The sequence below is a fragment of the Musa acuminata genome, chromosome BXJ1-7, assembly GCF_036884655.1.
Source record: "Musa acuminata AAA Group cultivar baxijiao chromosome BXJ1-7, Cavendish_Baxijiao_AAA, whole genome shotgun sequence".
NCBI classification, from domain to species: Eukaryota; Viridiplantae; Streptophyta; class Magnoliopsida; order Zingiberales; family Musaceae; genus Musa; species Musa acuminata.
Genome location: NC_088333.1, coordinates 37,959,352 through 37,981,628, shown reverse-complemented (window position 1 = coordinate 37,981,628; position 22,277 = coordinate 37,959,352). Strand labels below are relative to the sequence as shown.

Here is a 22,277-nt window from a genome sequence, read left to right as displayed (position 1 = left end):
TCGTCTTTTTCCTAATGGAGAGGCCATGGCTATTAGAGAAGGCAAAGAGGCGTAGGAATGGATCGAAGCGCCACGGGATCTCCGGCACGAGACATCAAAGGAAAGGGCGGAGCGTTTCCCGCGCGTCGGTGCAGAGAAAGGTGAGGACGCTCCAAGGTCTCGTGCCCGGCGGCCGGCGGTTGCAGCCGGAGCAGCTCTTCTCGCGCACCGCCGACTACATATTCCAGCTGAGGTTGCGAGTGCATGTCTTGAGGGCTCTTTCCAAGTTGTGCCTACCATGAGATGTGCATGGACACACATGTATCTTCTATGTTACACTTGGTCTTGTTGCATTTCTTACTAGTAGAGTTAAGGTAATATGATACGAAAACTTGTTTCAGTTGCTTTGGTGATGTGAAAGTTTTCAGTGTAGTTGATGATTGAATGACTTGTGGATAGTTAGCTGGTTCATGTCAATTGCATCTTCTCTCTCTATTGAGTATTCTTCATGTGCTATAGATTTCTTGAAGAGGTCTGTCTTGTACTTCTCTCACTATATATTACTGTATGCTCTATCTGCAAATTTTATATGAAGGAAGAAGATGGATGAAAGACCAAGAAAACAAAGCTGTTGGCATATAATAAAGGCAATGTCAAACCATTTCAAGGAATTATAGATTCAAGTAGTCTATATTAAATGAACCATTAGAAGATACAAGTAGGACAGGCAGAGAATTGAAATCATATGCAATGATGCTACTTTGTCAATGACAACATGTCATTCCATACTTGTCTTGAGGGTAAAGGAATTAGAGAGATGGAGAAAATTAATGTCATCATTCCAGTTGAATAATAAGATGCATACTTGGAGGATAAGGATGTGTTTTCTTGGCTGTTGCACAGCAGGTTCTAAGTTTTTTCCCAAAGTTTTGATGAGAAGAATGAAGGGAAGAATGCTTTGGACCTGAGAAGAGGTTTGGTTCTCTGTAACATCACCACAGCCGAAAGCTTAACATCTTTGGACCAGCACTAGCTACCAAATGTAGGATAGCATCCATTACTGCCAACTTTGGAGCTCAGACAACCCTTATGTAGTAAAAGTAATATGCCTGCCATAAAAAATCTGGGCATTAAGAACATTCTCTTTCTCAATCTTAAAATGTCAAGATCACTATGCTGGTTCAAAATACATTGATATAGAGTCATAATTACAATACTGTGACAATGTTGTTTCTTGATAGAACAATTCTCAATCAAGTATCAATTAATTAAGAACAACAAGGTGGGACAAGGGTTATTTACTTTGAAGGATAGACCATCCTATAGATACAGAGGAGGAGGAAGAAGAAGAAGAAGAAGAAGAAGAAGAAGAAGAAAAAGAAGAAGAAGAATAGAAAAGGTTGACACAACTCAGAAATGGCGTCACGATTTCTCTCAGTTCCATCTTAATCAACTGTCATGAGCAGAAAGGTATACTCATGAACTATTACATTAGATTAATGTTTTTAATTATTAAGATATTAGAATTAAATTGGGACATCCTGTGAGAACTATATGCTCGATGATGGATTATTAAGTTTGCTACGCAACATGATGACAAAAGATTGAAACCAATATCAAAAGCTATAGTCTGTATGGCTGAGAAGGGATTAGCACAAGGCTTTGTGGAAGAAAGAGAGAGAGAGAGAGAGAGGAATTCGACACACCAAAAAGAAGCTTGCACCGTGAAGAGACATAGATCATGTGGGCGGAGGCACACTCACAGAATCATCAACAAGGTTGCTCCACCTGGGCAAAGCATTGATCTCATGATCTTGGAGCTCCTCGAACACCCACTTGTGGCTTTGATCTGCTGCAACTCTTCCTGCCAAACTGTCACTTGAACAGATGTATATATCAGAAGAATTAGGGACTGGGAAATGGACAGTGTGCCATTGTTACTAACCCTTCTCCATAGCGGTGGATCTCATCTTGTAGAAGATCTCAAGCTGGAGACTTTTCATGCATGTGGAAGCAGCAAAATTGCAGAATCCATCTTCATATAAATGCTTTGGTAATAAAGGAATCCATATACCTCCATCTTTGATCATTGAAATGGCTTGATTTGTATGGGTTGGATTTATAGACTACTTATCCACTAACAGATGTTTTTGCATTCCCTTTTTATCATTGAAATACGACTTATAAAAATATAAAATATATTTTTGATCGATTTTATCAGAAAAAGTCTTCAGCTTTCATTTTTCCCATTTTTCGAAGAAAAGTGTTTGCTTGATAGGAGCGTGTATATTTTTTTAAGGGCTTCTTCTTCTTCTTCTTCTTTCAAACCCTAGCTTGACAAAAGCAAAGTTTACCATGCCTAAGGTGTGGTAGAGATGCATTCATTGAAGAAGAAGCTGCATGATCCAATTTGGTCAGTCACACTTAGTCACCACTTCATTTGTCTAATCTTTCTTTTCGAGACATGTCTAAAAAGCCATAAACACACAACAATTCTCTTCCCACTTCTAAATTCCTGCAGTTTTCTGTTGCATTGAAGCAGATTTCCTGATAGTTTGGTTTTTGAGGTCAACTACCATTAGGTATCACTAAGTTCTAAATTTCTTCAAAGTTCACCCTAATATGGAGTCTTGCATGACAGCCATGACAGTATGGTTATCATCTATTGAATTCCCTTGCCAAACCTTATTTAACTAAAAATAATATGACTACCCTGCTTCCATCTTCATATCCTTGTTTGAGATCCATCCTTAATCCTACTTGCAATGGTAATTCCTGATATTTGACTCAAAGTGTCCATTTATAACCAATATGTTTCCAAATGTTCATGTCATACATGGATCCATCACATGATTACATAATACATTCTGATACAATTGTGTAAATAATACAAACACGAAAGTACTGGCGCATTATTTCATTGCCACTATATTTTCCAGAAGATTTGGTCAGCTACCACTCTTTTCCCAAGTGAAAGAAAACGTGTAATAAATTATTTTGATGCCAATAAAAACTCAGTCATAGATGAAAGATGACTGCAAGCCATCTTTATATCATTTAATTTTTGTTCTTAGAACCCCTAAAGGTCTCACCATAGTAGTAAGCACTGCCAACCATCAATGCAACTGTTGCACCTTGAAATACAACTCGTGCCCTCATCAGCTTCTGTCCCAGCTGAGAATTTCCTTGCCTGAAGCTAACTAGACCTGCCGTAAGCACACCGGCAGTCATAAGTGCACCTGAAAATTTCTTCAATCAATTTAAATTTAAAGAAAAAATGATAACAATAATGTTATTTAAAGTTTATGTATCATTGTTGGCAGAAACGAGTAGGCAACTCAACTTCTACAGAGGAGTAGAGACAACCACAACAGAGAAACTGACATGTGGAGCCATCACAAGCATAACCATTGACAAAATTACACCAAGAAATACTTTATGCAGACTAAACAACTTAATAATGGTTCAAACTTAGGGTCTAAGAAACCAACGGAATGTACTTCTGATCCAAAACTTTGCTCAGAAAAACAATACTAATTTTCGTCTCCTGGTATCATCATACCACCATTCAGGAAAAAGTGTATCATCAAGCAAACTAAGGAACCCGACAGGGCTATCTAACGTATCACTTAATTCACATATGCTAAAACATCCAGTTTAAGTCACATCATATTCTAGTTCAATCCAAATAAGATGTCAGAATATTGCTACACATTATAGTCAACAAAACACTCTTATTGATACCCAGCTGGCTGCGCACCAATGATGGATCAGGTCATCTAATAAATGCACTGGAAAAAAATTGTAAAAACCACCAGATTATATTTGATGGTGCTGATTTCCTATCCTAGTATTCCCTCATTAATTTGAAAGGAAAATATCCAGACCACAAATGCTTTTATGTGTATTATAGTTCATCTCCTGCTCCCTCATCCTTCTCTGTGTATATATAGAAAGAGAGTTTAAAACAGTTCGAGAGAATTTAGACCTCAAACTAACTTGAAGCCTCCGAATCAAAGATCAGCTAAAAATAAGAATCACTCGTGCAAATCAGCCAAAACTAACTTTATTTCTGCTTGATTAAATTTACGCACAAATTAGCATCTGCAACCAGTTGAACCTTTAAAGAATATACAAAAAACCCAAAAAACAAGAATCAAGGGATTAGATCAGCCTGATAGCATTTGAGACTAGGATAGGACGGATTGGACAAAGTCCCAACTTCTTAGATGACCTGGCTAGCTGTGGCCTGATCTAGTTTATCCTGGCCCATAATAAATTGGTGGTTAAGAAAAGAGATGAAAATAACCATCTGGACTTTTTTATTTTTTTTTCTGCCTTTGGTTATAGGTCAAAGACATGTATAATGCATGTCCTAAAAGATTCTGATGATAACAATCAATTTCAAGACTAGAACATCCCATTATCGACCATATGACAAGCGCTAGTAACTCTTGCTGTGACAGATTTCTAAACTTCTGCACAACTACTTCAAAATCATTCGAGCTATATTATTCAAGAACAAACTACTTCTGTAAAATTTAATATAACCATAAGGAAAACTAATTTTACTTATCCTTCTAGTGGCATTAATTATAAAATAATGAGAAGCAAACATTGCACGACATCAAATAAACCGTAAACCAGATGAAACATTCTTTAAAAGCTCAACCAGATACACAGATTTCACTTACCATGCTGATTCAAGATAAGGAACATGTTATCCAAGAAGACCTATTGCACATAGTACAACACAAACTGACTACCCATCTCAACATAATTAATTACATATAACTGCGCCTACTAAACAAAACAGTCTAATACGAAGACCAACGATATTCTTAGAGGGCCTTATTCAGCTATCTCCATTATTAAAGACAACTACATTGGCAACATAATGGTATTTTGAACCAAAAAGAAAATATAAAACCAAAACTAATGCAAGACTAGGCCTACACATCAACTTCTCAATTCAACCCATCGTGATGGAGAACCCTAACGTTTTGATTGATGCACCAATAACTCTTCACCGCTCCATAGAATCCATAATCAAAACCAGAAATTTCCCCCAAATCCAGTCCTTGAGGTTCTTTAATCTCCCAATAGAAAAATAAATGAGACAGGAAACTCACCAAAACCGACAAAATCTAATTTTTACCATCGAGTTATTCGCGTGGGCAGTCAAATTAGCTTCCTTTTTCGCAAAAGAGGAACTACCGGGGGAAGGAAACAAACGAGCGATTTACCGATGGGGACGAGAGGGTTCTTGATGGGCTTCTTGCTGACGAAGAGATCCTCGATCTGTGCGTCGGCGGCGCCCATCTTCTCCATTCTGGTGGTGAGGAATTGATGACGTACCCGTCTCTCTCGATCTCGAATAGAAACCCTATGCAGGCACTCTTCGCAGGAAAGCTTACTATAAAGGGTTCACCGGAGCCGCTCGTTGCACTTATATTTCTTGCCTTTCGTTTCGACCACCTACCTGCTAGGGAAAGGGACGAAGCTTTCGTCCTCCGATAACCCGATCAATACTATAACCCGATCCGTTACATATACGTTCTGCCTGTCGTCGATTTGAGCTAATCCTAATTGGATCAAACTCGAATCCGAATCCGAATCCGAATCGATGCTTCACCAGTGGCAGTCGGATCGGATCTCGCCCGTTCCTCCAACGTCATCCGTGACCTCGGTATAGTGGAAATTGATCTCTCGCATGCTTCAAGGAGAAAAGGACGCGTGGTGACTTTAAGATTCGTGTCCATTGCTACGGACGGTGAGATTTCCATGAAAAGTGCACACGAGTCATATGATAAAATGCTCATGCGAAGACGATACATACAAGTATGCAACTAACGAGATAGAGAATTCTTCTCGAGAGTCGCAAGCAATAGATCGCTCCACAGATCAACAGGGCTGGGCAAGCACCAATGCAAGCAGTCGTTAACACCCCCCTTCGTCTTCGTCGTCCAGTGCTTCCCGGGGTGTGCGTCTGCCCTCAGCATCATCGCTTTGGAGACATCCAACACCTCGAACTTGATGTTCACTTCCCCCTCTTGCCGTCTCGCTCTTTCGATCTCCATCAGCTGAACCTTCCTTATCTCCCAGGTGATGTCGCTCAGACTAATCTGGCTCTCATCCAATGGTTGAGTCCTGTTGCATTGTCCTCCGCTGAACCAGGAGCCATTCTCGAAGTGTGATGGCGTGAAGGTCCGCAAGAAGGTGACGAGCCCCTCGCACTCCTTGCATGTGGCTATGAACAGGAGGGCTGTTCTGATGACGCTTCTGATGGCACCTGCGACGCCGAAATCGGTCAGGTTTTGGCCCCACCAGTTGACGCACCCGACGATCTCTCCTTCTCGGTACAAGTGGAGTCCTCGAAAGAACCAGTTGCCGCCGGAGAGGATGGCGTAGTCGACGCCGGGAAGTTTCTCCGTCCAGTTCATGGTCACCCTGTCGAGGTGAAGCTCAAATGAGGATGAAGCTGTTCCGTTTATGATTCTTGGCCTTGCTTCCACAAAGTACTCCGTCCACATGGCCATGAGGGTGAACTCATGCGAGGGAAGTACCATGTCACGTACTTGTCGCCTGAATCCCTGAAGACTTGCCTGGAAGTCTCTGCCTGCAACAGGTTTGCATGAACTGTTCTTACCTTGTTCTGCTTCTCTACCTATAAAGCTAATAGATGAATTACCTGAGACAAGAGACACAGCAGGTATTCCATTTGATTGCGAACTAGCGAGTCACCAATGAAGGCCATCTTCTTCCCTCTAACTAGATTCAGGAATGTCACAGGATCAAACCTCGGTATGTCACAACTATCGGGTTGCCATCTCCAATACAAATAGTTCTGATCCTTCCCATACTTCCCACAGTTCTTCATGTCAGGCAGCGTCGGGCATGTCACGTTGGTATAGATCGATGCTCGTGGCTCTGTCACCCACTTGCCCTTTGTCATATCACAGAGCTCTTCAATTCCTTCGGCACCAAAGAAAGGAAAAGATTCAGGTTTCATCAGACATCAGTGGCTGAGCAGTGAGAGAAATGTAGTGCACTGCAGTTACCACTGGTATTCGGATGGAGACCTTCCACAACTGGTGTCACCCTGCTAATGGTAGCAGCAGTAGCAGGCTGTGGTGCGGAGAGGTTCGGAGAAAGGAGCTCTGAATCAGGGGGGCTCTGCACCAGTTGTATCACGTTGCTGTTAGCAGCAGACATGAGAGGGCTTTGGCTGAGGCCACCTTTGGCACTGATGCTGAGAGTATAAGAGGAGTGCATGATGAAGAGGATAAAGATGGTGGAGATGACCAGCAGCCACAGCAGAGGGCCAACCTTCTTCTGGATCACATTCCACTCCAAGCTGTAGTGGAGCTTTGGTATGGAGGGAGAGAGAGCAGGAACCATCTTGTTGAACATGGCATGAGAGCCAAGCAATGTGAGGGTATAAGAAGGGTTGGCTGGCACAACCTCTCTCATTTTGAGTGGTTTCATCACCTTTAATCTTGCATTGTTAGCTCAGCTGTTAGTGGAAAACATACCTGATGCCAGTTTAAATCTCAAGGTTGGTGTGCTGGTTGGGAGCAGGCTTCATTTGGAATCTAAATGGACCTAAAAGCTATTCAAATTTGGGGAGTGACTCTTTCTGGTGAATAAGAGAAGCAAAAACTAGGGTGGTGGTTGGTTGATGTGCCTTTCAAGCTTCGAACTTGCTGCTTTTATTCATAAAACTGGCAAGAGCCACCATTGTTGAAGTTGAACACTGTTGATATGGACATGGCATTGCTCACAGAGCTCCAATCTGCTATTACAAAAAACATCAGTCAGGTGTACCAACTAAAAGTCTCTTAATGCTCATTTCTTCCTCTAAAGTAAGCTTATCTTTGTCTCAAAAGAGAATCATTACCAACTCTAAGACAAATGTATATATGTATATATACACTACACAAAGAATAAAGAAACAATGACTATATTCCCTTTATGGTGATATTTTCATTCTCGGCAAATTCTACCAAGATGTGACTGAGGAAGGTCTGCTATAACCTGAACGGTATGTGATCATTTGTGTTTGAGCTTCTGTAGATGAATGTTACCTGGTTAAAACTCTACTTTGATCTCCAAGAGGTGCTGAGAGTATTTCTTCCTCACAATTCAGATCACTCTCAGCACTCTACACTATAAATTAGATGTAAATATGGGGAAGAGAGAAAGAGAAGAAGAAAGATGATGAGAAGCTAGTGCATTATATTGAATAGAGGCCACATCTTATACCTTAAGTGTATAACTTTATGCTTATGTAGGCTAATAGTGCTCAAATATAACTCTGTCAAAAGAATATAAAAAGAACAAAACAGAAGGGTTGTCAAACAAATGAGCAGGCTAATTAGCCTGTTACTGTTTGGAAATAGGGTCACCGAACCCATCCCACAGCAACAAGGAGTCATGGATTCCTTCCTCTTCCAGAGTAGTGATTCCTTCCTGGAGTCAGACTCTCTGTTTGATAGTTTGTGAGAGGAGGTCCATGGGGTGTGCACTTCATAACAATAGGTTGGACTAAAACAAAATTACTGATCTGTATGGTCTACCACATCTTGGTATTTCTTTGTTTTTTTGTCTGTTTTCATGAATCATAGGCACCAATTTGATTATGAGACAAGTTACACAAAGCATTAGACAAAATGAAAATTCATTTACACCTTCATATGGCTCAATTAACCAAGTTGAGTGGACTGATAATTTTCGCTTGTGCCAATCTAGGAAAATTTGGGGCTGTTTTTGCATCCACTCTTGCATCAGATTCATTTTCCTTGTATGTGTTGAGGTACATAAACCACTAGTAATGCTTCTTGATTCTCCAGTTAATCTGTATTCTCAGCTAATTAAGTTTTGTTTCTGTTTGTGAAAATATGCTGCTGGTGCCTTCTGTTCTCCATTATGCAATCCTAAGAGCTTTTGTGCTCTAAGTTCATTGCAGGATTCTCTATGCGGGGGTTTATCTGGTTCACTTCATAATGTTGAACAAGATTGGTGTGTTAGTAGCTGCAACAAGCACAGATTTTGGTCCTGGACATCTACAACTGTTTTCCTCCTTTTTAGGTGTAATGGTGTAATCAATGTGCAGTCATATGTTGCAGGCTTCAGGAAATTATTCTTGGGTGTACCTGTGCTATGACAAAATACTATAAGATATGAGGGATCATCTATAAGACAACTTTCAGTCATTCAAGATCAATGCCAATGTGAGGAAATCTCCTCCTTATCGCTTATCTTAATAAATTCTTCCCAATTATTCAGAATTTCTCATAATCTTTTAGTATCAGAGAAAAATCCAGTTTTACAGACTAAGATGTTTCATTCATATACAAGATTGACTTTATGAGTGAATTAGAAAAGTAATTCCTCTTCTATCGGTATTTGATGCATGCCCTACAATTCATATTCCTGTTCTCTTCCTTTTGGGTGATGTGCTTAAAATTAGAACTTTTTTCTTTAGCTGTTATGAGTTTGCTAAAACAAAGAAAAGTATAAATAAAAAGTCTTTTGTGGATTAAGGTATTCTGATACAAGTCTCAGTTTCACTTGCAATAGTGAAAATATTTGATACATACATGAAATGGCATTTTGGGGCATTGGAAATAGTTTGATTGATATTTTCTAGTACCAGATATTAGAAACCCGATACCCGAGTAGAAGCAGAATTCTTGTTCCTCAGTGTATGAAAGATATTAGAAACATACTTTAAACAGGCAGGAAGAAAATATTTTTCTATGGAAAATATTTTTCCACGCTTACATGCTGTACGGCAGATCTAACTTAGTTTAGACCTGTCAGATATCTGACTTTTCTTTTTTATTTCTCCAGTAAACTCTATCGAACTAAACTCTCATGATTGCATGCTGTGATATTTATTGTGTTCAAAGAAACCAGTAATAGGCTGTGTTAACATACTATGTTATCATATGGAGTTCAGTTTAAATTATTGATCTAGCTGGACCATAACAAGTCTCTGAATTGAAGGCAATATTTGATTGGATATTTGTTGGTGTAAATGCATTAAATCTCTATTTATGCCTGCTAAATCTGCCATGTGGGTTTTGTTCTTAGATTTGGCAAAATATCAGCCCAAGTTTAGGCCAAATTATGTGTTTCTTGATGAAATAGTTATATCATGTTCTCTGTCATTGACAAAGTGCATTGTTATGAATTCCAATCTCTGCTTCAGCTAGTTGTTGACTTTTAACATACAGTTAAGTGTGTTATGTTACTATGAGTTAGTTCTCTCCTTGTCAACAAAGTTGCTCATGGACCAATTAATATTTAGTTCTAGAATATATTCTTTAGCTAATAAAAAGATAGCCTAAAGGTTCATCCTCTGATGGAACTCTCAATTCCAGAGGAATTGGTTTGAGGTGCTTTTCCTCTCCAACCATGGGGTTATAGGTATCATGACCACTTTTACTGGCCTTTCTCTTCCCCACAGCCATCAAAGTCTCTTTTGCATTTGCATATCATGATGGCAGGAACCCAAAGGAGGAAAAGCAGAATAAAAGGGGAGATCATGGGTTTCACAACTAGATGGTGGCTTCTGATGATTGAACAGAGGACCTTTAGCTCAATCCATTTAATGGACAAGTGGGTAGAAGAATTTTAGAGCAAAGATTTCTGGATAACAAGATGTCTTTACAGCTCATTTCGGTCCCCATAAGCATTCATAGTACATGTAGATGTGTGCCAATTTTTTAGATGTTAACAAAAATGGATCAATGTGCCATTAGTTCCTTCTTCTCTTGCAAAAAAAGAAAAGAAAAGAAAAGAAATTCTTTAGTTAGTCAGAATTTGTTTTCCATTTAAGACAACCATCTTCTTCCTGATATAGGAGATGGATATTGGACAGGCTCTTTTGAGTTTGTTAGTAGGGGAAGGAAGATTGGGTGGTCAGTGAATGATGGGGCACATTCCTATATGGTGAACAGTGCCCCCAAGGCAGAGACACCAAGCCTCTCCCAGGCATGCAAGTGGTCCTGCTTCCAATATGCTAAAAAGAACACCAGCATGCCCAAATATTCTGTGATGATGCTAACTTTTGACTCCATCATCATGCATCCAGTGTCCTACAGGGACACCATGAGCTACATAGCTCTTGAAACCAAAAGAGCCAGGGCCAAAAGCTGGAACTCTCTCTTTATCAGCCCATGGCCACCTTTGCTAAGCATCCTTTTAAGAAAGAAAATGTGGTAAAGACATGAGACTTAGCTCCCAGCACTCTTTTTTCCTTTGTGTGGGAGGTAAAGAGTAATAGGCTTTTGGGCTTATTCATAGGATTCCTCACTTGGAGAGGAAAAGGAGAGTGAGTGCTGGGAATAGTGGATGATAAGAAAGCAGCCTCTGCTTCTGCACTTGAGCCAGATAGAGAGGAGAATAGAAAAGCACTTATATTGGATGCTTCTTTCTGTTGGCACAGTTCTATGTGTGTGTGTGTGTGCAAGTTTAAGACTGCAGCACATGCATGCAGCACTTAGTACCACAGAAACTTCCTTTTTATTTCCTTTGACAACATGAGAAGATCACCATTGAACACCTCACATCATTGCAAATGCATATACAGCACCCTGAAATCAAAAAACATTTCTTTTTCAAACATTTTGTGTCTGTTTCAATCATTCTTTAGCATCGTATACTTTCAAACATGTTTATCGTGAAGGAAATACGGATGCGGATCGGCAGGCAAACTTTGCCACATCCGACATGAACCATTCTTGTTGGAATGATTATTTGTATCAGACTTGTTTAAGTAATTTACAGTTTTTCTCATTGAAAAATAAAATATATTTCTTTTTCGATATCGGTTTTATCATCGACTTTAGCAACTTAGCTGCAGCTTATACTTGTTTGTAGCTTAATAAAATTTCTCTGAAAATGCTAGTTCAGCAGCTGATGTAGAATATTTGAAGATGAGAGAGGAGGTTGAAAGCTTAAGCTTTGATCTTGAATGTGTTATTTCCTTGTCTGTAATTGGTTGTTGCTTATGGCATTTGATTGGCAAGACAACAAACTTTCTTGCTCCATGAAGTTTAAGAGAATGTTAAGAAGTGCCCATCATATATCCTCCTTGATTGGTGTAAGATTCTTAGAGAAGAACAAGAAGAAAGCTAGAATAAGATGACACTAATAATACTCTTAAAGTTCAGCTCATGTGTCTGAGTGTTGTATCAATGAAGTCTGGATTGTGAGGAATGAAGTTTAGCTAAGAGTTAATATAAAAGTAGATGACAAGTGTGCCTCTGCACATGAATCTGATTTCAGAAGAAATCTTCAAGAGACAGAATTAATTTTTGTTTTGTGCATTCTTGATGCTGGATTGAGCGAAACTTTTCGGTTTATTTTAGCTTTTCAAGGATTAACTGCTGCTGTTCTATGATTTCTGCAGTTGGTTGAGACATGCACAGTAGTCTTCCATGAGCAGAAGCAACATCACCAAGCTTCTTTCTTCCTTCTCTCAGCATACGAAGAACAGGAGTCTGATATTGCTTGATCCAGAGAGGATGTTAAGAGAAGAAGCTTGTGATTTCCTTTTGGCCATGGTCATGAGTTCGTTAGCTGCAGCAGAAGCAGCAGGGCGGGAAACAAGATGAGTTGCTGTTGCTCCGTACCTCTCACTCATTGAGCTGCGTTGGCCGGATGTGTTCCAACCCGATCTGGTGCCATGTCCACGTCCGTTCCATCATTCCATTACTCTCCCCCTCTCTCTCTCTCTCTCTCTCTCTCTCTCTCTCTCTTTACTGTGATGTATCCTACTCACGGAAGACGAGTCTCTTCGGTCAAGGCCAAAGCAGGCAACAGCACAAAAGAGACTAAAGCTGCTGTGTCTCTGCCATTAAAGTGCTCGTGGAAATGTCCGTTTGTTTGGCACGTGAGCGGCGCTTGTGTGTGCGCGTGCGCGCTTGCTCGCGCTTTTCCCTGCTAAAACAGTGCAGAATCTACTGCCCGATGCCGTGCTAAATCCTGTCTCAGATCATTAAACTCAGTTTGCATTCAAACAATGAGGACAACAGGAATCCATGTTTGCATGGATGGATGGATTGAGAGGTTGCTGTCACTTGACCCAGCTTGATAGTGCAGCAAATTATTCAGTCATGTCATGTCACCATGGTGGCCAAAAAGAGTGGGCACTGCTCATACTGCAACTGTTGTCTCTTGGATAGTGAGCACATATGAATGTGCATTGTTTGGATTCCTTCTTGTCTCATAAGACATTTGGAGTTGGATGAGAGCTGTCTCCCATGTAAGCCTTCCTTCAGTGGAGATCTGCACTTTTCTATAACAAGTCATCTCACTGTCTAAAAAGCAACTGTGTGATATCCAGCAGCAAAAGAAATCAGAATCATGTTTCTGTGCCAATAAAATAGATGTATCATTATTTTTATTGATGTAGAGAATTAGCAGCCATGACCACAGGCTGCACAGCACAGCCTGAAGGAGGATGAACATACATCCTCTCCAGGTTGACATGCATCAACCTCACAACCACACAAAGTTTCACCAATATATATAAAATATATATATAGAGAGAGAGAGAGAGAGAGAGAGGAAATACAATAAATGCTGGTGAGGCTGAGGAGGAGGATTGACTGGCCAACCAAACTGCCATTTGGTGAATGAAGGTTGCTCAGCTACCAGTTTACCAGCAAAGTTGAGTGACATCTCCTTTCTACCATGGCTGTAAAAAGACCCACTCTGATGATATGCTTCATTCATTCAGCAATAAGTGCTGCCTGTGATTGTAAGAGCCCCCACACCCTCCACAAGCAAAGACCATGTCCTTCACACACTTATCATCACACCCAAAAACAATGGCAGATTCCCCTCCCTTGAGAATCTGCAACACTTTGCTATGATAGCAAAGCCCCACAAATTAAAGAACTTCAAGAAGAAAAGAACAAAAGAAATCAATGAGACTCCCAGCCTATGTCCTGGTCAGACACACAGTCATAAACCAGCATCCTATTCCCCAACTCCTTTGAAAAATAATGAGGAATCTGCATATCCCAAAAAGATATTGCCTACTCACCGGAGAGACTCTAAACCCACAATCAGAGAAGAAAACAAATAAAGGAAGAGAGAAAGAAAAAGGAACTTATTAGGTTTCCTATGAGCTCTCCTGGTCATTGTCCACCCATAAGCAATTGTTGTTCAGCTTCCTTCTTTTGCTAGGTGGAGAAGAATAAGATGATGACACACTTGGCTCCAAGTCCATCGAGGTGCTCGCTTTCCTCGTTCTATTGACGATAACTTGCTTCATTGATCGATAGCAACCTGCAATCCCTTCCTGCAAAATGCACAACATGCAGTGCAATGCAATGCAATTTTCTGAGCTAGACTCTGTCATGTTGCAGATCCTACAAGACAATTAAGTTTCTTCCTTACCTCTGTCAATCCAATGCACCATGAGGCTGCAATTCTAGGATCAACAAAAGCTAGATCCTTAATCTCATCAGTGGCACAGATTATGGCAGCTGCAGCAAGTGACGATGGGCAGTGACTCAGGAACCTTACATCTGTAAATCCAAACGTATCAGCTCGAATCAAGAATGCATTTCCTTAATTTACATGTTGCAATAACAACCAAAACTACATGACCTTTCGTTGTCGCTAATGTAATTTCAGTGGCCAATGAAACCAAAGTTTGCGCATATTTTCCTACAGGATCGATCTTGTGAACAAAGAAATCGATGAAAGTGAAAGGCGTCACGGATCGAAGCCTCCAATTCAATGCATTGAGCACGACGAGCTCCATTCTGAGGACCGTGCGAGGTTCGAAAATGATCTTTGCACCCTCAACCTAAGCACATTCCGATTAAGCTTAGCGGATGCTTCTTATGACAATATATTGTGGTTCAAGTTCTTTCACCTGCAAATCTAATAGGGATGGCAGCAGTGTCTCCTCCATCTTTGCAGCTAGGGAGAGGCATGCCACTGACAGAAGCTGCAATGCCCATTCATTTTGCTGCAAGTAGTAGACCCAGCATGTTTGAGATTTACCCATACCTCTAAGCAAAACAAATGATAGAACAGTTTTCTGCTACTATTGAAATACCTTACTGTTCTATGACTAGTACTGTTGTCATCCTCAAATAAACAACAAAAGATTTACATGTGAATGTGCAACTTTTATTGAGGAGAAGACTAATAGTATTCTCCATCATCCTTATTTTTATATATACATCTCAAGTACTCCATACTTTCCTTATCAATATATTTCATGCAAAAAATGGTCTTTCCATATCTTAAATAATCGCAATCTCATTATTTTCCAGTATAAATGATAAGATTGCTCATTTACGACATAGGAGAATATAGAAATGACATGTAAGATTTTGTACTTTGATTCACCACAAATGCACTATATTGGTAGGAATCTCATGCATAGTCCTTTTTTTCATCTAATTATTTTAATCAAAATTGAAATAGTAGGTTTCTCTTGCAATAGCACATATATTTTTGGTTTATTGAATGACTATTGAAGGTATATCAAGAACAAATTCCTTCCTTTAAATGATACTTTAATGTAAATTATGCTAAGGGCAGGACCATTGTATGCGAGTCGGTAACGTTAGGATTAAACTCACCGGTAAACAGTGACGAGAGAGGAAGCGATCCAAGTAGTTCACGGCAAGACACGCCGTCAGCGGGCGAAAACAATAGCACTCGTGCACCTGAAAACGGAAAACGAGAAGACGGTCAAGACAGTTGACGTCCGTCGAGGGGGGGACGGTGAGGGGATCCGGCTCACGGTAGCAGATCGCGGCGTAACGTGCGCCGGCGGGGGGGGGGGGGGGGGGGGGGGGGGGGGGGGAACTCACCTTGAGGATCCAGGTGACGGCTTCTTGGCGCGCGGCCGGGTCGAGCGACTTGGACTGGAACCGGTCCGGGTAGTCGAACTGGGGCGAGGAATCGGCCTCCTCCTCTATGAACCCGGCGATGGACTCGTCCGAGTCGTCGGGGAACTCGGCCGGCTCCCCGACGCCGCCCGGCGAGTCATCGGCCAGCTCGCTGACGTCCTCGCCGCACAGGAGGTCCCAGCACGAGCCGTGGTCTGACAGCGTGAGCGGCATGGCCTCCTCATTGCCTTCCCATCACCGCGCAGCACCAACCCACCGAGAGAGACATAGAGCAACTGGCGGAGACACACACAGACAGGAGGGATAGAGTGAGAGGTGGAAAGGAGATGAGGAAGGGAGGAAGAGAGTGTGGTGGTGGAGAGAGGTGAGAATGGGAGTTGGGGAGGAGAGAAGGGAATGGAGTGGTGGTGTCCATGAGGTTTGTTTGTTGCTATATAATATGGTAAGATGGGGTGGGGAAGGGAGAAGAGTGAGCAGTAGTAGAAGTATTAGCAGTGTATTTGCCTTTTAGCTTTACACTTGATATCATATTTCTCTATACAATAATTTGTCAACTCTAATATCATGATTCAATTTAATATGATACTGATTTACAAATATGTTGAACTGAAATCAATGATTTAAAAATGCTTCAGTTCATGTATTTTTCTCAGTAATGAGAAGTACAATGTAAATATATATAATATTAATATACAGTGTATTGATAGGAAGGTAGTAAAGTTGGCTAATGGTGAACTTCTTACATGGGCCTGACATCATAGATTGAACTCCATGCCTTTGGCTTCTTGTGGACTTTTTGAGTTCCTCACATTGGAGCTTAATTTTATTTGTAGTAGGTATTCAATGTTGTCAGAAGAGGTTTGAAATCCTAACATGGATTTGATTCTTTCAGTGGTTTTACATATCTATCCCCTCAGAGCTTAAAGATTATCATATTTCCCCTTCCATTTCTTATATATATCATTTCAGGTATCTATTTGCTTAGTATATGGTATTTGAACCAGTTATGTTCTTCCTGGAAACAACTACATTGGCATTTAGGACTGCAAATATTAAATTTGTGGTGATGCAAAACCAAACACAACTATAGCTGTGTGCAAAACTAGTTTGCAATCATAACTTGATGTCTATTAATCCCATTGCTACAGCACTTTTGTTTCTAAGTTTGAGGTGAGTAGATCGTCAAAAAGAACAGAAAGATTTATTGAGTGGTTTGCAATCAATGCGATCCTCTGGCATCTTCCAATTAGCATCAGTAATGGCAGTAGAACAAATGAAGTGGCCAGCGGGAAGGAAGACATGCGCAGGAGGACTTTGGTGGCTCTCCTCTCAACCATGTGAGGTCTCTTTACTCCGTCGCCACCCTCCCCTTCTGAAGCTTTTAAGTTGCAGAGTTAGGTGGTAACTTTCCGCTGTAGCCATTCACCACAGCCCCGTGGTGGCCAGTGGGGAGACTCCACCAGCAGCTCAAATGAGATGGCGCTTGGGATGCCGTGTTGACCGCCGGTCAAACTGGCTTGAGCGTTAGGAGCTTGTGCCTGGATGGGAGAGGCTCGGGAGTTGGGCATGGGGAAGAAGAAAGGCCTCTGTTTTGTTGTCAGCTTGCAGTAAAAGTAAAAGAAGCTCTCCCAAAGCTTCATCTGAAAAGGAACAAACTGCAGACTCCGCGAGAGGATGCCAATGGAAGCAACTCTCGTGTTTGCGAACCCAAGTGACCGGTCCAATGCTGAACCGGCTCGATTCGGCCGCGATTTTGCCTTTTTTTATAGTATTCGATACGAACCAAACCGCTCCAGCTCGGCGTCGAAGCCCCTCCCCCCCCCACCTCCCTTGTTAGGGTTTCCTTCCTCCCCGTTCCCGATCGAGGCAGAGTCGCCAGAGGTATTCCAAGAGAGTGTTTTCTTCTGATGATTCACGAATACATTTGTCTTTGAGTTTGCAGGTTTTGTTTCTGATCTTGATTTCTCTTTGGTTGTAAAAATCTTCTGTGGTGTCTTCGTTCCATGGTCTTGTGGTATATCTTTTGTTCGATTCATACAGTTGACGATGATGGTTGATGTGGCTACGAATTCAATCTAGCATCTTGTGGCTTCGACGTGACATTGATGAGTTGCTCATTAGATAGGAGAGTCGATGCCTGTGACGTGTTTGTTGAAATGTTGATAGGCACCCTGGGAACCACAGTCTGAGCTTTGCTTTGACAACTGCATCGCAAAATCGTCCTAGATCCACTGTGGCAATGTCGAGTAATGCTGACACTGCACAAGCAAAAAGCCGATCGGGCCGCCTTCCCAGAAAGCGGTTCTATCGAGCACGGGCACACAGCAATCCTCTCAGCGACTCGCACTTTCCAATCCCCTTAAGTCCTGCGGATTTTGATTGCTCCCATCACTACCCTTACTTTTTCCCTCCCGGGAGTGGTGGTCGTAGCGACGGGGATGCACCTCCCCGCAAAGTCAGGTTTGCTGATATTGGCTGTGGGTTTGGTGGATTGCTCGTTGGCCTCTCGCCTCTCTTTCCAGATACTCTAATGCTAGGGATGGAGCTCAGAGATAAGGTAAGAAATGTTACTCCTTTGTATACGAAAACTTAATTCGAGAACTACGATATAGAACAAATCAAAAAGGTTTGGAAATTCTGTGCAGGTAACTGAGTACGTGAAAGAGCGAATCTTGGCATTAAGAGCCTCGAACCCAGGGCATTATGAGAACATCTCTGTGGTTCGAACCAATTCGATGAAATACTTACCTAACTACTTCGAGAAGGGGCAGCTATCGAAGATGTTCTTTCTTTTTCCTGATCCCCACTTTAAAGAGAAGAACCACCGACGAAGAGTGATCAGCCCTCAACTGCTCGATGAGTATGCTTATGCACTTGAAGTCGGGGGTATCATATACACAATCACGGATGTGGAGGAACTTGGTGATTGGATGAGATCTTGCTTGGAGGATCATCCTCTATTTGGAGCTGTTCCTGAGGAAGAACTCGTACTCGATCCTGTTGTTAAGTTGTTGTCTTCTGCGACTGAAGAAGGTCAGAAGGTTGCCAGGAATGGCGGTCAAACATTTCGAGCTGTATACCGGCGCATTAAGCTTGAGGAGGAATAGTTTACTTCTGTTTAGTTATTAGTTCAGTCTGAAATGAGTTTATATCTTTGCAACAGATCAATTTGAGACATCTTAACGGTATGTCGGCACCTAGTTCGGATACGCATTATGGTGTTATTTATTTGAGTTTATTTATCCCTGGTTTTATTTATTTCAGTTTAACTTCAAACCTTGATCTGCTAAGTACAAATTTTCTAACTGAATTAGACGGCAATTACTGGATATTTCTGTTGAGTAAGCTGTGTAATGTGGTAGGCATTTCTATGCAATCGCAGTTTGAGTTGTCAAAGATGGGTGTGCCTGTTGTATTGTTGTGGTGTTATCTTCAAGCTATCGAGCATCTATGTGAAGACACAACAGGTGAATGCAACTGTTGTGATGTTCAAGGATGTGCCGGTCAATGCATTTTGTAGTTGTAACAGCACTTCCATGGAGAACTCATTGTTGAAACATGAGATAAAATGCATACTACATTGCACGAAAAAATTGGATATGGCCATCGAGTTTGTGTTAGTGTTGCCAACTTACGCTGCATTTTTGTTATATAAATTCGGTACATGTATATGCGCCGAGCATCTTATAGTGTCGAAACAAACTAGACTGAGACAAAGCACTGATGTAGTGCTGAATGACAATTATATCTGCTTTCAACTTTTAGAAGTTTTATTATGTTATGTCATGGATGATGAAGTGTGTTGATCTCTGAGTTCACTGATGAAAAGCATGCATGAAGAAATTTGCAGAATCTGAAGAGAATTAGTATTTACATTGTTGGACCACATGTACACTACTTATCTGCATCTTGTTGCATGCGCATTCACTAATTCATCTTTTTCTGTCATGTTCCCGATAGTGCATACAATGATTTTGTGGAACTCAGCATCAGTTCTCTTTTTGTTCTTTTTCTGGTGGGACAACAATAAGATATATTAACAGCTGATGTTTATGTTTACAAGTTTCTGATATCTGAGATGAATGGCAGACTGTGATTTAAACTGCAAGTGTTAGCAAAGGAAATTAACATTATTTTTTGTTTTTCTGTAGTTTGCAAACTCTTTTTATCTCACATTGTTATGTGCTAAATCATTAGAGTAAGATGTGAGACTACTAACTATGTGGGGTTTCAGGATAAGCTTGCATTAAAACTTACCCTATGCTTCCAACATATTAATGTCTTCTTTCATAAAAGAAAAAGTAGGCAGCACAATGGATTTAAGAAAACTGAAAGTAAGCTATCCATTGTCTTCCAGGTTGACATTGTCATGCAGTATTCAGTGGTGTTTTACATTGTCATCAACTCAAGCCATCATCACTATGACACCATTTATCTGTAAAAGTGAGTATAAACATTAAATCACTTCTCTTACCTTGGGCATTCTGACTTTGCATTCTGTGTCTGTCTGATGAAGTTACCAAGGTAGCAAATAGTGGAACAACAAATGCTTGAAAGTTAGATGAGTCAATCACTGAGTGCATTCAGGTAACATAATGAAACCCCATCAAGTAAAGGATTTGGATGGACCCTGTTAATGTAGATACAATGATTGCATAAGGCCACTATGGAAATGCTTGCCTGAAAGCTATACAAGCAATGAGTGAAGGATTGTGTAGGCAATCCACCTCTGCTAGTGGCTTCTGAAGTATTAGAGTGCACCACCAGCAATGATGCATTTGCAACACATGATTACACAAGTTTCCACCACCAAAATATTCACAGATTATGACATCCTCCTAATAAAATCTCCCAAATAGTAGGAATTATTAGGGCTTAATTTTACCTTTATAATTAGTTACTTTTAGTATCCTCGGCCTTATAATTTTAAAGATTACATAAAGATCTCTATGTAAAACATTTAATTCATTTTTTCAATAAAATCTTTCTTGATTTTTAATCTTATATAGGGATCTTAATGTTTCACTTTTGTAAATATACGAATCTTAATATAATTTTTTAAAAACATAAGAATCAAAATATTAAAGATAATTAATCATAAAAAATAATGTATAATTAATCCCTACTAATATAACTAAGGACATCACATATGTTCATCAAGGACTTGCCTAAGAAATTAATGGTTCTCAGAGTTGAGAGATGGCAAACAGTGGCAGGGTTTTGATTCTGGATTCTTTTTTTAGAACTTGTTGAGGATAATTATTTCATTGGGATAATTATAATATCAGATACTAAGTTAGGCTTGGACTCGAACATTAATTTGGTTGAACAACTGTTCAACAATCTTAGCAGCACCTAAGGATGCAGTAATCCTTTCTCAATTGGACTCAAACCCAAAGGCCAATCCCAAACCCCAACATTGACTTCATTCTTGATTCCAACGACGAGAACTCCTTCCCGACGAACCACTGGAGTAGTACCGAGATCAAGAAGGAGAACCAAACAAAACCATATCATATCCCAAACGGTGAGACGATCGTTGAAGACGACGACGAGGGTGGAACCTTCTGGTTCCCGAGGCTGTTTCCGCTGTCCGCGCGTGCACTGCGTTCGTGGAGGTAAACCTCGTCGGAAGAAGGCCGGAGGAGGGACGGCCTCGTGTCACACAGGCTTCGTGCGCCGAACGCCGAATCGCGACTGTTCGACTTGCTGGTCTCTCTCGATCGTGCTGCCGTCCACCTCACAGCAGTTTGATGGGACACGTGAAGGGTTAATTATCTATGATTAATTATGTTTAATATTTCGATCCTTATTTTTTTTAATTATATTGAGATATTTATATTTTTAAAAATAAAATATTTAATTTTACTTCGTGATATTCGCTCTGTTGATAAAATAAAAAAAATCATAGAGTATATGCTAATTCTATCTCATTTTAATTTATTACTGAATATATATGGTATTTTCGTTAATAGAATTGATGAGGTAAGAATTTTACTTCGTGTATGATATCTCATTTCAATTTATTACTGAATATATACGATATTTTTGTTTATGAAGTCAAATGACGTAAGAATTTTACTTCGCCCATGTTGTCGATTATATTGATAAAAAAATTATAAAATTTATCATTGAGTATGTGCTAACTATTAGGAACAACGAGTCGACACTAAAAGGGGGGGTGAATTAGTGCAGCGGTAAAATTATCGGTTTCGAAAAATTCTTTGTACGATGAAAAGATAGCTTGAAATTGAAAGCGTACGGAAGCGTGTAGTGGATGTAATGCAAGTAAGAGTAAGGAAGGGCAATTTGCAGTAAATGTAAATTACAAGAAGTAAATACAAACCGAGTTATAGTGATTCGGTTGTCATGACCTATATTTATTCCACCAATTCCTCTTCCATC

General features: G+C 40.5%; 2 protein-coding genes, 1 non-coding gene and 1 pseudogene across 7 annotated transcripts; 1 reads left to right on the top strand and 3 right to left on the bottom strand.

Moving 5' to 3' along the window:
• Positions 1-2,950: 2,950 nt before the first annotated feature.
• Positions 2,951-5,482, bottom strand: LOC103992945 (uncharacterized). Its single transcript, XR_010515184.1, has 2 exons — positions 5,226-5,482; positions 2,951-3,185 (listed from the first exon to the last, which is right to left on the bottom strand). It is a non-coding gene; the product is annotated as an uncharacterized LOC103992945 (transcript).
• A 287-nt stretch (positions 5,483-5,769) lies between these two features.
• On the bottom strand, positions 5,770-7,440 carry LOC135679229 (xyloglucan O-acetyltransferase 3-like; annotated as a pseudogene).
• Positions 7,441-13,357: 5,917 nt separating this feature from the next.
• Positions 13,358-16,272, bottom strand: LOC135679232 (cyclin-D2-1-like). The gene is made up of 6 exons (XM_065192734.1): positions 15,834-16,272; positions 15,600-15,686; positions 14,882-14,977; positions 14,611-14,812; positions 14,398-14,528; positions 13,358-14,299 (listed from the first exon to the last, which is right to left on the bottom strand). The coding sequence occupies exons 1-6, from the start codon at positions 16,083-16,085 to the stop codon at positions 14,120-14,122; spliced, it is 948 nt and encodes a 315-aa protein (XP_065048806.1). The 5' UTR covers positions 16,086-16,272; the 3' UTR covers positions 13,358-14,119.
• Positions 16,273-17,660: 1,388 nt separating this feature from the next.
• On the top strand, positions 17,661-19,114 carry LOC135584560 (tRNA (guanine-N(7)-)-methyltransferase-like). 5 transcript variants are annotated; one of them, XM_065192739.1, is made up of 3 exons: positions 17,661-17,753; positions 18,039-18,429; positions 18,518-19,114. In XM_065192739.1, exons 2-3 carry the CDS (start codon positions 18,112-18,114, stop codon positions 18,977-18,979), a joined length of 780 nt encoding a protein of 259 aa, XP_065048811.1. In that variant the 5' UTR covers positions 17,661-17,753; positions 18,039-18,111; the 3' UTR covers positions 18,980-19,114. The 5 variants fall into 5 exon arrangements, with proteins under 5 accessions (XP_065048811.1, XP_065048810.1, XP_065048808.1 ...); XM_065192738.1 differs by having other exon boundaries at positions 17,666-17,753; positions 17,913-18,429; XM_065192736.1 differs by having other exon boundaries at positions 17,667-17,814; positions 17,913-18,429.
• Positions 19,115-22,277: the final 3,163 nt, after the last annotated feature.